At 27.9% G+C, this 16667-nt stretch overlaps 1 protein-coding gene across 3 annotated transcripts; it reads left to right on the top strand.

The window, feature by feature from the left end:
* The first annotated feature begins 1418 nt into the window (after positions 1-1418).
* LOC103873103 (remorin 1.4) lies at positions 1419-10022 on the top strand. 3 transcript variants are annotated; one of them, XM_033273904.1, is made up of 6 exons: positions 1419-7958; positions 8065-8203; positions 8482-8523; positions 8753-8840; positions 9012-9093; positions 9242-10022. In XM_033273904.1, exons 2-6 carry the CDS (start codon positions 8083-8085, stop codon positions 9434-9436), a joined length of 528 nt encoding a protein of 175 aa, XP_033129795.1. In that variant the 5' UTR covers positions 1419-7958; positions 8065-8082; the 3' UTR covers positions 9437-10022. The 3 variants fall into 3 exon arrangements, with proteins under 3 accessions (XP_033129795.1, XP_033129796.1, XP_009149781.1); XM_033273905.1 differs by having other exon boundaries at positions 1419-5457; positions 5645-8203; XM_009151533.3 differs by having other exon boundaries at positions 1419-8203.
* Positions 10023-16667: the final 6645 nt, after the last annotated feature.

The raw sequence follows: 16667 nt of genomic DNA on the forward strand, positions 1-16667 counted from the left end.
CTACTGTAGATTCAATCACACTACACCATCTTTTAAAATTTGGTTTAATCGTTCTGTAATTAGAACCGTAGCTGGTTGGAAAAAAAATCTAGAATTGAAAGTGATTTAATATTTGACTAGTGCTTGACCCGTGCACCCATGCGCGGGTGTTTGTTTTTATTTTTTATAAAATAAATATTTACTTGTATAAGTGATGATATATATTTTAAAATTTACCCGCTTAAATAATTATTTAATATGACAAAATACAATAATTTTATATTTTATATTAAGTAATTTTATTTTATCTTGTAAACCATCAACTCGATCATCAATATTTTTAGAATATGACATGTATATTCACACAAATATATATTTTATTTTTTATGGATAAAATATTTTATGATAATGTAAAATAAAATTGATGTATACACTAATTTTTATGAATCAAAATTTTATGATAATGTATAATAAAATTGTTGTATATACCATTTATTACGTATATATGGAATTAGTAAAATAATTACCATAGAATGTATATATTTAATTAAAATGTATTTATTTCCAAATACAAATATATCTAATAAAATAGGAAAAGACAGAATAATAAAAGTTTTATTAATTATTGTTGCCATAACTTTTTATTTAGAAATTTGATTTTTGAAATTCATTAATTAAATAGGAAAAGACAAAGAATCCTAAAGATAGGTTAATTAATAATTTTAGTTGCATGCCATTGTAAATAAGTTAAAAAAAACTAAGGGGTATTTTATTTTTGTACTTCTATTTTAATTGTTTTTTTATTTTTTATGGATCAAAATTTTATGATAATGTAAAATAAAATTGCTGTATATACTAATTTTTATGGATCAAAATTTTATGATAATGTATAATAAAATTGTTGTATATACCATTTATTATGTATATAAGGAATTAGTAAAATAATTACCATAGAATGTATACATTTAATTACAAAATGTATTTATTTCCAAACACACACATATCAAGTACAGTATGAAAAGACAGAATAATAAAATCTAGTTTTATTAATTATTGTTGTCATAACTTTTTATTTAGAAATTTGATTTAGTTAATTCATTAATAAAAGAGGAAAAGACAATGAATCCTAAAAGATAGATTAATTAATATTTTTAGTGGTATGCATTGTAAATAAGTTACAAAAAACTAAGGGGTATTTTATTTTTGTATATTCACACAAATATATCTTTTATTTTTTATGGATCAAAATTTTATGATAATGTAAAATAAAATTGATGTATATACTAATTTTTATGGATCAAAATTTGATGATAATGTATAATAAAATTGTTGTATATACCATTTATTATATATATATGGAATTAGTAAAATAATTATCATAGAATGTATATATTTTATTACAAAATGTATTTATTTCCAAACACATATATATCTAATAAAATAGGAAAATACAGAATAATAAAATCTAGTTTTATTAATTATTGTTGCCATAACTTTTTATTTAGAAATTTGATTTTAGAAATTCACAAATTAAAGAGAAAAAGACAAAGAATCCTAAAAGATAAGTTAATTAATATTTTTAGTGGCATGCCATTGTAAATAAATTTAAAAACTAAAAGGCATTTTATTTTTGTACTTCTATTTTAATAGATTAGATAGCGAAAACCAAGAGAAGCAAGTATGGTAAGAATGAATATAGCTTAATATCTGGTTATATACGTTCCTTTATTACGGTCTCAGTTGCCATCTTCAATTTTAGGAAATTATATATTTTGTAGTAGTTGTATAAAATACTTCAGTGACATAGTTAGCCTTATATTTGGCAATTATATATGGCCGAATCCTAATGTTTGCCTATGTACACAGCTAGGCGTAGGCATATTAACCGAAACCCGAATTCGAAACCCGAATCCGAACCCGAACCGATCCGAAAAACCCGAACGAAAAACTGAACCGCAGTTAAGAAAACCTGGACGGGTTTAGGATTTAACCAGTCCGAATATCCGTACCCGATTGGTTATATCCGATACCTGAACCAATTATCCGAAGTACCCATATATATATATTACTAACCCTAAGCTTACATCTTCCATTCCCATTAATCTTTCTGTCTTTTCCTTCTTCGACGTATATGTTCAGTACATACTTAAACTCATTTTATGACCGATTACATGTATGAATCACTATACTTTGCGATTTTGATTTATGTTTGATTACAAGTAGGATTTGCGGTTTGTTTTCTCTTTGTTCTTTGCACATGCGTGAGCTCAAACATTCATGATTATCCATGTTTGATTTTTGTTTGATTTTGATGTCTATTTGATTTTGATTTATGAATAGATAGATTATTTACCATTTTCTATTCAAGATAATGCAAATAGAAATTACACAAAGAAAAAGAATACAAACTTGTGCTCCTCAACGTAATAACAAATCAGAAAGATCATAAATCTTAGATTAAGTTGTTCAATCTTTTAACTTCAACAATATTGTTTCTGGTCTCACAAAGTCAAACCAAGGATACATATAATTTTTTTTTATTTGTTACACAGTTCGGTTATACTCGAAATAACCCGAACCCGAACCTTAAAAACCCGAATCCGATCAGAAGTATAAAATAACCTGAACGGATTATGTACCTCTCCATCCGAAAACCCGAAGCACCCAATCCGAACCCGAATGGGTACCCTAATGCCCAAACCTATACACAGATATGAAGTCAATGACATAAATTTAGCAAAGATTAATGTGATGTGCGTTTAATGGCTTATTATTATTGAATGAGTGATTGACATGCAAAATATATGTTCTGATTGTCAAATCGTAAGAATATATTCTAAAGAAGGACTTTTCAACCTATATAAGAGAAAGTGACGTGAGTCATTTAGTCATTTGCTAAACCATAGTATTGTCTTCTTGCTTTCTAAAACACTCAAAATTTTCATATGGCTGCAATGAACCTTATCTCAAGAAAATTTTGGTTTTAATTTTTCAGAAAAAAACTTGAAGTTTCTTTTATATGAAAATGACAAAATGTTTTTCTGTATGTTTTAATATATTGTTAACGTTTTATTTTATAAGTAATAGTTAAGGCAATCTAAGGGCATCTCCAACCCTACTCCATTTTCTACTCTAAACATCATTTTGGAGTAAAATCTTTTCCAACCCCACTCCATTTTCAACTCCAAAATGGAGCAATGGCTAGGATTACTCCATTTATGGAGTAATCTTACTCATTACTCCATTTTGGTGTTGAACTTTTTTTATTTGTGAATTGGTCCTTTAAATCTTTAATGTTTTTATTTCTTACTTAAATAATATTTTAAAATGATACAATAACATAAATAAACAAGATATTCCATTATTTAATAATTTTACATAAAAATATACACTATAATCAAAAAATAATAATATAAAATAAAGATAACATAAAAGAATTTATAGTTGTGTTTCGCTATTATGGAAGGACATGTTCGGTTTTGGAAAAAAATATGTTACATGACATCAAGACTACATGTATAATTTTACATGACATGATAATTAAGAATGGGTGTGAATTTGATGCACCAACTGAACTTGGAAGAGAAGCTACACCTCCATATATCAAAATTACATAAGATGAAAATGTCTGATTTCAAAATTTTCTTGTTCGATTTAGGAATATCAAAGATAAAGAATCTTATGTTTCATTACGAAATGTATTAGTTGATCATTGTGAGAAAAATATTCTAATGCCACTATTAAACCAACTTATTTATTGTCTTTTATTTTATTTTTATGATTTTTTGTACTTTTTAATAATAACTGTTTAATTTAAATAATTTTTTAAGGAATTTTTGTCAACATAAAATAGTTGGGGTTAATTAGTAATTTTTTATAAATAGAAAGTATTATTAACAATTATTAATAAATTATATTATTTTTGGAATAGAAAATGGAGTAATACATTGGAGTAAAACCTTACTCCATTTTGGTGTTGCACCATTTTAGAGTAAAATATGGAGTAATACATTGGAGATGCTCTAAAACAAGTAACCTAAAAGCAGTAACCAAAAATTTAAACAAATATTTATTTAGTGTGGTGCTATAACTTTTGCATCGGCAATTTTGGTTGGATTTGGAACAAAATAGTCATTTATATTCTCTGTTGTATGTCCAACCCTGTAGACTGCATGATCTGTTGGACATACTGTGTTGTTTGTTGAGTCTTGCTCATAACTTTAATGAAAAATACAAAACATTTTTGGTAAGATATCCTTTACTGTTAAATCATCAATAAGAGAGAATATAATAATCACTGGTTTATTTTGATGATTAGTGGGTTTCAGTTTATGATTTAGTTAAATTGTAGAATAATTGTTCAAGATATTGAATGTTACTTTCAATTGTAGGGAATTTTTGATCTTTAATCGGCCATGTATACCATATCTACTCTTTCTTTTTTCACCAGATTCAATACACTGAATCCAGTAACCGACGTATGATACAGTCAAGCAACTTTTAAATTTTACTTTATTGGAAATTTCAGGTCAGCCACCTGTAAAAAGATGAAATTAGTATAATTGAAAGAGTAGTTAAAAAAAGATAATAGCAACTATCACAAGTTATGACTGCGATTATCTGAAATATGAGCTTATAGGGTACTTTTTGTAAATTAGCAATATCTCAATATTTTAGTGCCTATAGCATGATTTTCACCCATTAGCTCAAAAAAGATCAAGAATCAAACATGGTCCAAACTATCTAAATCAGGTATGTTATCTGTTACATTTCAAAACAGTCCATGTACAATAAATTGAATAAATTTAAATTATTACATATGTGAATATTTATAAAATATATGGCTGTGGTTGTACATTACAAATTAGTGCTTTATGTTCAATGTTTCAAGTTTCATTAGTAATGATCTAACGATACATAATAACAAAAATATTTGAATAGTACAAACTAATTTTCAATCCAGTTTATACATAATATCCCCAAAATGGTATCAGTTATAATATATTATCGGCATCACAATCTCACCCTTTGCAAGGCGCATATCTCTACCTAGTATGAATTATAAAAGATACCTGAATGACTTGATGGCCAAACCTTTCCAAAACATAAAAGAATAAGAATGTTTTTCAAGTTTTGTTTTTGAGAAGAACGAAAATTATTGATGTTAAGAAAAAGAAATGCTGATGGCGAAAATCAGTTGTCAAAGTGTTTTTTTTTAAATACATATGGTATTCTCCGCATTTGATGAAGAACTCAGTATAGAACAACCACCAGTAGTGTTTGGACCCACAATTAATATTTTGAAAGCGTTCTGCAGGAATGTACGATGCCCACCAAAGATTAAGCATTTCTTATGGTAATTGGTGTCAGGATGTATAGCAGTCAACAAAAATCTGAGGGGATATATATTGTGCCATATGTGGAGCTACAGATGAATCGATAAACCATGTGTTTTTCGAATGTCCTCCAGCGCACCAGGTTTGGGCCCTCTCACAAATATCATCAAATCCAGCTATTTTCCCCACTAGTTTTCTCTTTACAAATATGGATCATTTATTCTGGAGAGTTCACTCCAAAATGGATTATCATCAATTTGCATGGATTCTATGGTACATTTGAAAAGAAGGAATAATAAGATTTTCAGTAATCTGGACATTGATCACAGGGAAACGCTCAAATTTACTGAAACAGAATCAACACTTTGGACTGAAGCACAAGTGTTGAACACGAAGAGGGCGGCACAGCATGTAGAGGCTTTGAATCTCCCGTCAATTTCAGGGAGTTGGTGTTTTACACATGGTTCTTGGAAATATAATGAGTTATTCTCAGTACAAGATTGGTATAGTATTCTATAATGCTTTGATGGGGGCAAGAAATGTAAGGGCTAGTCTTTCTCCTCCTCACTCGGAGGTGGAAGCGCTACTTTGGGAAATAGAGTATATAAGAAATTTATGTCAGTTTATGATCACATTTGCAACAGATTTTTCTCAATTGGTGAAGATAGTTTTGGAACCACAAGAATGACTCCCTTTTGCAAGTTATTTTGAAGATATTAAGACCCTGTAAAAAAGTTTCCTCAGTTCAAATTTCATTTATGTACCAAAAACGCAGAATTTGAAGGCAGTCTAGAACGAAGTGTCAGGAAACAACCGTCTTTCGTCGTTCACATGAATTCGGAGTTACACTGTGGTTTACAGAATCTGTTTAAGTTGATGATAAAAAAAACTGAAAAACTCAATATATAATGAAAAATTACGCAGAAATAAAATAATATTAGATGCGAGCATTTAACTTTAAACACTGAGGAGCAAACGAATTCGAACATGAATAAAATAAAACATATAGAAGTTATTCGAAACACTGATGTATGGAGTATGGTTATTTTTTTGAAACTAATGGAGTATGATTTTTATGGGACATGAACTCAATTAATATGCAGGCGAATATATCTATATTATTAAAAGAGAAGTACTAATATAAATTACCCATTAATTTTTAAAGTTATTTATATTAGAATGCCATTGAAATAATAAATTTAACTACCTTAATTATAGTTATTTTTTTCCTATTACAAATGCATTTTTCTAATTCGAATTTTAACAAATAAACACGGCAACAATAACTTATATTAATTAAACATTAATGTAGATCTGTAAAATTCGTTGATCTAGGCTGGATATATTTAGAAATATTGTTTCTAGATGGTCTGTTTAAACTGAGGAGAGATGATTATTTATATAAAAATTTGAAAACATAAATTGTTATTCAGGTATTAATAAAATATGATTATTACCTTTAAATATGAAATATAAATTAAAATAATATGAAAAATATTGATTAAATAAAAATATAATTTTTTATACTTATTCTTATAATATAAAAATAAAATTGGCAGGTTTAATATTTTGGAAAGTATTAAACCATAAAAGTCATATACCTTATGAATATAACAATAAAATCTTTGGATCTACATAATATATCTTATTTAAACTAATAATCAGTGGGTTTAATATTTTGAAGTGTAGAATGAAACTTATAGTATAACAATAATCAATGTTCTATATATATTTTAATTTATATAAAATTATTGATGAAATATGTTCATTCTTAACCAAAATTGATTTTTTGTACATTTGATATGATGTATGTTATTAGCGCAGAACCACTCAATTTAGAACATAATATCATTTGAAACTATATAGTTATATTTCTCATTATTTATTATTAATATTTGAAAAATAAAAACCACATGAAATAATCATTTATATAATATATAAATAAAATATAAATTATTCTGCTAATATACTATTGGTAGCATATTTTTATATAAATAAAAGTACACTAAAAATTGAATACAATAAATTTATATGATAAAAATATGGATGATAAAATTACTTTCAAAAAATAAAATATAATTACGCAATGTGATAAATAGAATTATTATGTTTAAAATGTCATGTTAAACAACTATATATTATGTGTAAACTATAAATTTATATTATATAATTTATACAAAAAAATTATTTATAAAAGTGAAAATAAATACCCGTGCGATCGCACGGGTCAAGCTCTAGTATAAGACTATAAGAGAGTCGAGAAATCAAAAGATAGCTTCTAAAGCATCTTAGAAAATGAATAATACGATAGACAATAGAATACTGATGATAATAATCATCAAATAAAACGGGAATAAAACTAAAACTTGCATAAATTTTTGAAAGAAAACATCTTAGAAAATTAAAAAAGATATATCGTTGTACTAAAAAAAAAATATGACCAAGTTCTTAAATATTATTATTAGTTGGGTGCATTTTAGCAACTTGTGTAAACAATAATGGTCGTGCTTTACAATAAGATGATAACATATGTTTCTTATTCTGTCACGAATAATTGTATCAAAGCAGAAAAGAATTAGAAAGTCATTATATGCCAACGAGAGACAGGACATTGCTTAATCCAGCTCAGTTTTCGTATCTACAGTTAATCTCACAATCTCTATTAAATAGTCGAATCCCTATTTCATCTCACATCACATTTATCAAAAAGAGTTATAAGATTATTCTTTGGTCGTAATATAATAACCAGTAGCTACCACAATACGACATGACTCAAGAGGAGCAGAAGAAAAACGTAACAGAGCCAAAAACCGCCGTGTCAAACCCTTCACCACCGTCCTCGGAGGAGAAGACTGATGAATCCAAAGCTCTTGTTCTCATCGTTGCAAGTAAGAAAATTATTTAAACTTCAAAGAAAAAGAAATACTTAAACCAGTATTATTTGTTTATATCTCAACTCTTTATAGCTAACGAAAATTTATACTTGATTATTATTTATTTTCTCTTTTTATTTTGTTCACAACAATTTAGAAAGCTATGTAGTTTCTATTAGTTTTTAAATTGTCGTTAAATTCCTGTTATCAGCCCAAATAGTTTTCGGCAAAATATTATTTTTTCTCTAAATTTTGGGAGCAAGAATTTTAATCTTTTTAATTAAACGTTGCAGAAGAACCTGTGGAAGAGAAGAAAGAAGGTTCAGTTAACCGAGGTAATTAGAGAATAAGATCATGTTTTTTTTTTTTTTTTTTTTTTTTAAGATCATGTTTGTTACATGATCAAGAAATTAAAAAAAAATAACATTCTTTTAGGGGAATAGATACTCGGCCAATTTAACTTTATATATTTTCAGTAACTTACCGCATTATTTGTTCCTAAGTTTTTTTCTGCATTTTCTGATTATTTTTTGGGTGTATGTGTGTAAAATAAATGGTGAGAAGATGATGTTTTGGCTAAACTCGAGACAGAAAAGAGGATGTCTCTCATCAAAGCTTGGGAAGAGGCTGAGAAATCCAAAGTGGAGAACAAGTGAGTTTTTCTTCTTTTTTTTTCATCAAAGAATTGAGTTCTTCTTTTTTGTGAGCAAAAAAAAGAGAGAGAAAATGAAGTTTAAGGCCTTTAATGAATTTATGAAACTTTTGGTTTGTTTTTCTCTATGTATGTATATAATCTAACTTGATAACTTTATATATGACGCAGAGCTCAGAAGAAGCTTTCTTCAGTTGGAGCTTGGGAAAACAGCAAGAAAGCATCTGCAGAAGCTGAGCTAAAAAAAATCGAGGTAAATATTTTATCAAAAAAATAAGATATAGGTAAATAGGATTATTAATTATACTTGTAATATTTTGTTCTTTTATTTTTTTACATAAAATGATAGCACTTGTTAGATTTCTTCTAATTTAAGTCCCTTGAAATCGGAATGATAACAGGAACAACTCATTAAGAAGAAGGCCGAGTACGCAGAGCAAATGAAGAACAAAATAGTTCAAATTCACAAAGAAGCTGAAGAGAAGAGAGCCATGACCGAAGCTAAGCGTGGGGAAGAGATTCTCAAGGCCGAGGAAATGGCTGCAAACTACCGAGCCACAGGAACTGCCCCAACAAAGTTATTTGGCTGCTTTTGAGTTATGTGGATTTTGATGTTGCTTTCATGTTTTTTTTTTGTTTTGCTTTCACGGCTGTCGTCATTAATTTTAAAAGAGAAAGAAAGGTTTCTTTGTGGTTTATGGAGTTGGTGCTGGTTTAATTTGGCAATATACACTCTTAATGTCACGGCTTGTTATGTTTGTGGGGTGGGTGGGGTGGGGTGGGGTTAATGCCAAGCTTGGCCCCGACGGCTGCAGTTTAATCGATTGAATATCGAAGAGTCTAAAAATTTAAGACAAAATACGAAATGAAAATAGATCGCTTTTTTTTCATTCCTGAGAAAGTGCATATTTTATCCAAATTCTCCGTGTATGCACATTTGTTGCATTGGAAGGTTTTAAAAATAAAGAATGCATTGGATTATTTTTTTCCATTGGAAGGTTTTAATCCTTTTATTTAACAGAATAAAGGTATGGTAAAATAAAAGTTAAGTTACAATTTTAATTTGTTAACCAAAACTATTTTATATTTACGGTTAATGGGTACAAAATTTTAAATTATATATATGATTATGATCTAGTTACACTGTAACAACAATATACAAAATACGGTTAAGCATAAAAATAAAATTATATCCTTACTAATAAAAGGGACCTTTTGAGGCTCCATAGAGCGTCCACATCAGCAAAAAAAATTCTCCCGAAAGATAACACGTGGCATAAAATATAGTTTTACATTTTAATATTACTAATTTTCAAAAATTATAAATAATATGAAACATACAACATAAAAAATAGAAAAACTACATTGAACATATGTAAAATTACCATTTTTCACTTTAAAAAAAAAGACGGCTTAATTCCATAATGTAATATTACCAATAAAAGGGACTTTTTGAGGCTCCATAGAGCGTCCATATCAGCGAAAAAAAATTCTCCCGAAAGATGACACGTGGCATAAAATATAGTTTTACATTTTAATATTACTAATTTTCAAAAATTATAAATAATATGAAACATACAACATAAAAAATAGAAAAACTACATTGAACATCTGTAAAATTACCATTTTTCACTTTAAAAAAAAAAGACGGCTTAATTCCATAATGCAATACTACCGTTTTATAAAAAAAACAAAAAACATTATATATAATTTCGAAAATAATAAATATATGTAAACATACAACATAAAAAAATAGAAATACTACATTAAATATAGAGTAATTGGCGTAGATACACCCATAAACTCATGTAATTTGCTATATAACCTTGAGGCTCCATAGAGCGTCCACATAAGCAAAAAAAACTTCTTCCGAAAAATGACACGTGGCATAAAATATAGTTTTACATTTTAATATTACTAATTTTCGAAAATTATAAATAATATTTAAACATACAGCATAAAAAATGAAAAAACTACATTAAACATATGTAAGATTACCATTTTTCACTTGAAAAAAAGACGGATTATCTCCATAATGTAACATTACCGTTTTATAAAAAAAGTCAAAAAACATTATATATAATTTCGAAAATAATAAATATATGTAAACATACAACATAAAAATGGAAATACTACATTAAACATATGTAAGATTACTATTTTACATTTTTATTTTAAAAAATAATATGTAAACATACAACATAAAAAATGGAAAACAACATTAAACATATGTAAGATTACCATTTTTCACTAAAAAAAGACGGTTTATCTCCATAATGTAACATTACTATTTTGTAAAAAAAAACATTATATATAATTTCGAAAATAATAAATAATATGTAAACATACAACATAAAAAATGAAAATACTACATTAAATATAGAGTAATTGGCGTAGATACACCCATGAACTCATGTAATTTGCTATATAATCTTGAGGCTCCATAGAGCGTCCACATAAGCAAAAAAAAACTTCTTCCGAAAGATGACAAGTGGCATAAAATATAGTTTTACATTTTAATATTACTAATTTTCGAAAATTATAAATAATATTTAAACATACAGCATAAAAAATGAAAAAAACTACATTAAACATATGTAAGATTACCATTTTTCACTTGAAAAAAGACGGCTTATCTCCATAATGTAACATTACCGTTTTATAAAAAAAATTCAAAAAACATTATATATAATTTCGAAAATAATAAATATATGTAAACATACAACATAAAAATGGAAATACTACATTAAACATATGTAAGATTACTATTTTACATTTTTAAAAATAATATGTAAACATACAACATAAAAAATGGAAAAACAACATTAAACATATGTAAGATTACCATTTTTCACAAAAAAAAACGGTTTATCTCCATAATGTAACATTACCATTTTATAAAAAAAGAAAAAAACATAAATATAACTATTTGACAATTTGTCCAGTTCTTCTATTAAACATTGCCGTTTTACATTAAAAATGAAAAAATACATTAAAATTTAAACATATATCTTAAAATATAAAATATAGATATTAACAAAATATAAAATATAAGAAAGAGAAATACAAAATATATAGAAAAATAAATAATAAGTAAATATTATAAATATATAAATATATGAATTATATATACAATAATAAGTAAATGCACAGTTTTCAAAAAAATGGAAAGAGTACATTAAATAAAATGGACATCTATCTTAAAATGGTAGTAAATTATGTAAAAATGAAAATACCACATTAAACAAAAAAAATATAGTTTTACATCAAGAAAGTCTCTATAAAACTCATTATTCTATCAACATCAACCTCACACTATCAAAAAAACTTCATAGCACTCGAGCAAAAAAATGGTTCCACCATCAAATATTGCCGTCCCAAAAACCTTTAATGACCTTGAAGGAGATTTTTTATAACAACAAACTTTTTGTTAGGTGGATTCATTGTTGGAAAACCCGCAACTTCCAAAAGCCAAACTTATTCATGGGAATTGAATTGCTTTTCTTAGACTCAGAGATATTCTTACAAATTTAAATTAATCTAATCCATAATTTTATTGTTAATATTCATACTAACTCTTTCATGATCAAACCATTACAGTTAATAACCATTCAAGCGTTTATCCCGAAACACTTCCTTCCTCGCCGAATCAGGTATTGGTTCATGTTGGTTTAGTATTGTTTTTGGTTTATTAACCGGTTTAGGATGGTCCTATTGTAAATATAATTTAAGATGGTTTAGCATATATTATGCTTAAAATAACTTAAATTAAATAATAGTAATATTATGCTTAAAATATAATTTTAGAAAGTTTTTAAATATAGTTTACAGCACATTATAGGGGATGAATTTAATTTATTAAATTTATTTATTACTTAAAACTAAGTTTTTTAAAAAACATACTGAGTTATAAATATCAATTATGGACAGGTGAGTATAACATGAAGACAAAACTATAAATATTTGATTTTCAAGATAAGAAATTCAGCTTTTATTCAGTTACTCAATATATAATATCTTAAATTATTTTTTTTAAAAAATATACATAAATTTATATATATATATAGATTAATCTTCCAAACTTAAACTATTATATTATATATGAATGATGTTTTTAAATAAAAATAATTTCTGATTAAAAACAAAAATAAAAACAACAAATTGTTATTTTCAAATAATGGAAGTAATTTACATTATACTATCATTTAACAAGTATTAGATATGTTTTGATATATCATTATTTTCTATATCCAGAAAACAATAAATTGTTAAACAGCAATATCATCTAGCTTAAGTATACGAACAACACAAATTCAAACATCAAAAAATATTTACATAAACATTATAATACAATAATTTAATCAAAAAATACAATTCAAAAAACCAATATTCAAAAGAATGGTTATATACTTAATATTTGAAAATCAAAGATATTTTTGCTAAAATTGTACTTACCTGGCCAAGGAGATCGACCATCTTTTTACGGATGGATCGATTGTTGAGCATGTGGTCGATCCGAAAATACTCTACAGTTTAATTAAATATCTAAAACATTTATTTCAACACTCAACGGATAGTTTTGCTAAATATGATAACTAGATAGCCAACAAAATTACAAAAAAGATATTTAAATAGTAAAAAATATGTTAATTTAACGTGTTAAAATTTAAAAATAAATTTTAATTATGACATGCATCTTAACATTTATATAAATATATATATCATACCTTAAATATAAATAATTTAACAACTTAAATTAGAAAAATAATAAAAATCCCGGGCGTAGCCCGGGTTAATCCCTAGTCTATAATAATAAAGCAGAATTTTCTCTCACCACAGGCTGCCACGTCAGCAAGGAAGAGGAGGCTTTTTTAGACACGTGGCTTCTCCCACTTCTTCACAAACGTTTTCCGTACACAGATTTTTGACGGACCAATCAGTTTTTGTTTATATCATACCATGTTTTATATTTGGGCTTATATTCTGTTAGTGTGTCCAGGCCCAATGTATTGTAAGTTTGCATATAATATGAGATCAACGCTGTCGTTTTCCTTCAGATTAAGCTTCAGATGAACTTCATGTAACGCTTTCAGTTTTCATTTATTTTCTCCTTTAATCCAAGCATTTACAAACTTCATCCCACTTGTCCCACTCTGAAGCTTTTAATCAAGCTCAGCATCTTCATACATAACCGTCGGAAACTCTCCAATAAATTTGCATGCTTCCGGCGATGAACAGCTCCACCTTTACGAAATCGAGAAGGAAACTCTCTGCTAATTACCAACTCCAACAATGGCGTATCCTTCACTCTGATTTGAAAGCTGGCCGCTGTTCAAACACAATCGAGATCCGTCTTCTGAGGCTAGCAATGTGCAGAGAGGCGGCGATCTGATGGATGTTGACATGCTACTCACTGACGAGAAGAGAAGGTAATCACTGCTGTATTCTGTTAACCCTTTTGACGATACCAGTTATTCCAATTGTGTAATATTTTAACGCTTATGCAAGGATCCGAGAGTGCGAACGTCTCAGCAATTTCAGAGACCATTTCAGTGAAGGCTCTGTTTCTGAGAGGTTAAGAGCTCCCATTTTATGTTTTCCTCTCGGCTCAAACCGCCGCCGATGGACCGCGTCGAGATGAGCGATGGAGGTTGGGTGGTGGAAAGAACATGAAGTAATTTGTATCTTAATTGGTTCGGTGATATGCAAAAACCAATAAGGTAACGGTTACACGACCATTATTTCCTTATTACTCATATGGATTTTTAATCTGTAATTACTTTTGCTCTAGATTTAGTTTCTTACAATTATCTATATTGCTATTGGGCTAGAGTTCGGCCACAACAAAACTGTTTAACTGGTTTAGTTGCTTATCTTGATGAGAAACCTTTGGTAGCTCAGTTTATAGACATGAAGATCCCTAGAAACATTAGTGCAAACCGTAAGGCTTTTATAGGGGAGATGGATAATAGAGGAGTTCTCCGAGACAGTTAGCAGAATGATAAATGAACTAACAAGAGAAGCTTACTGATAATTGATTCATTTTCTATGCAGCATTGGCACTGACCTCACAATACAAGACATGAAGAACTGTACTCTAGCCTCTGTCTCCTATAAGAAACATTCTATGTTCAACTGATGATCCCACTCAATGGTTGCATAATATTCTAAATTCATTTTCATCACCAAATATTTGATTTTTCTTTAACAGCTATACATATGTTCAGGAGGAGCTTGCTATCTGTGAGGATATAGATCAGATAGAACTGCAAGGTCTCAAAGATATACTCTGGCTTCTGTGGGTAGTAGTACGTATTGGAGGCAACATTTTCGTCATATAAAGAAAGCTGACTGTCTGGTACTTTATGTTTTTAGCTTCATTCAGTTTTAGATACAAGCTGTGATGGCACAATAGTTATCTTGCCTATTAATTTTCAGGAAGAATTGGGTGGGTGATCCAAAAGAATATTGAATCTGTCATAACTGTGAGATAGTTCCAAGATACAAATTGACTGGTAAAGATTTATAGGGTTCATGAACTTTTGAAGTCTCAGGTATTCAGGAACTTATAAGCAAAAGGTGAAGTTCAAGACCGTGAAAATTTGGTGTATTTAGTATGAGATGGAATTATATTTTTCCTTTGGACATATTCCAAGACACGGTCTGAGTCTAGACAACAATGAACAAAGTAATGAGTTATTCACAATCATTGCATAATTGTTCATACCCTGTGTCTAAAACGGTTATAAGTATTTTCAAAGTTAATGGTCTCTCAACATTTGATTCTAGGCTGGTTTAGTATGCAATCAAGTAGGGTGAAAGCCTTTGGAATATATTTATTTTTGTGTGTTTGAGTTTTATTACTGAAATAATTAGGTTATTAACTTATTCACTGATTTGTTGAAATCGTCTTAGTGACTTTTTTTTTACTTTTGTGATTTTGTTCGACAGTTTCTAGAAAATTTTGTTTCTTGAGTTTTTGGAATGGTGATAAACACAATGGAATAGATCTTAGGTGAGAGTTAAATGATAATTTTCATTTAACAACTGATTTTGATAGCTTTTAAAAATCTCCTTTCATCCAAACGAGATTTTAGAATATAGTTTTCTTCGCTATGAATCAAATGTTATTTTTTTTTTGTTCTTTTTTTCCTGGCTTGGTAACTGAGAAATCTATTGGAGCAAACCCAGACGGCTTGAAAAAATGAAAGTACAAACTCAGTTTCTCATCGATAAATTACTTCACAAGGAAACACAAGCAGCTCCAATAAATTTTGAATTTTAAAACTCTTCCTTCTTAGTTAACAAACAAGAAAGGACGTGATTTCGGAAAACCAAAATGGAGCCACTAAGTTTATTAAATGAGAACCTATCTTCTGATTTCTTGATGATCAAGCAAATAAATTGTCTATCAATTTGACCTAAGTCATTTCAAACACATTGAAAAGTAACATAACCCATTTGGTAAGAAATTATACATCAATGATCATTAAAATGAAATGCATAACGTTCACAAAAAAACCGTTCATCCTAAATGGATCCCCTATAAAAACGTCTGGTTTATCAACATATTGGTTGAGTTGATTTGAAGTCAGCCTTAATGCTTTACTTAAAAGAAGAGAAACACAAATATTATCACAACTTACTGACATAAGATAAATTTCATTACACAAATACGAAATAAGGTCAACCACTAATCTAAAACATTACACCAAAAATTACTAAATACAACAACAAGTGTGACAAAAAACCAATCACGTTAATAGACAAGAAAAAAATAAATGGAAACAAAAAAAATAGTTACATGGAAATCAAGGTCTGGGAACA

Source organism: Brassica rapa, chromosome A06 (assembly GCF_000309985.2).
Source record: "Brassica rapa cultivar Chiifu-401-42 chromosome A06, CAAS_Brap_v3.01, whole genome shotgun sequence".
Classification (NCBI taxonomy): Eukaryota; Viridiplantae; Streptophyta; class Magnoliopsida; order Brassicales; family Brassicaceae; genus Brassica; species Brassica rapa.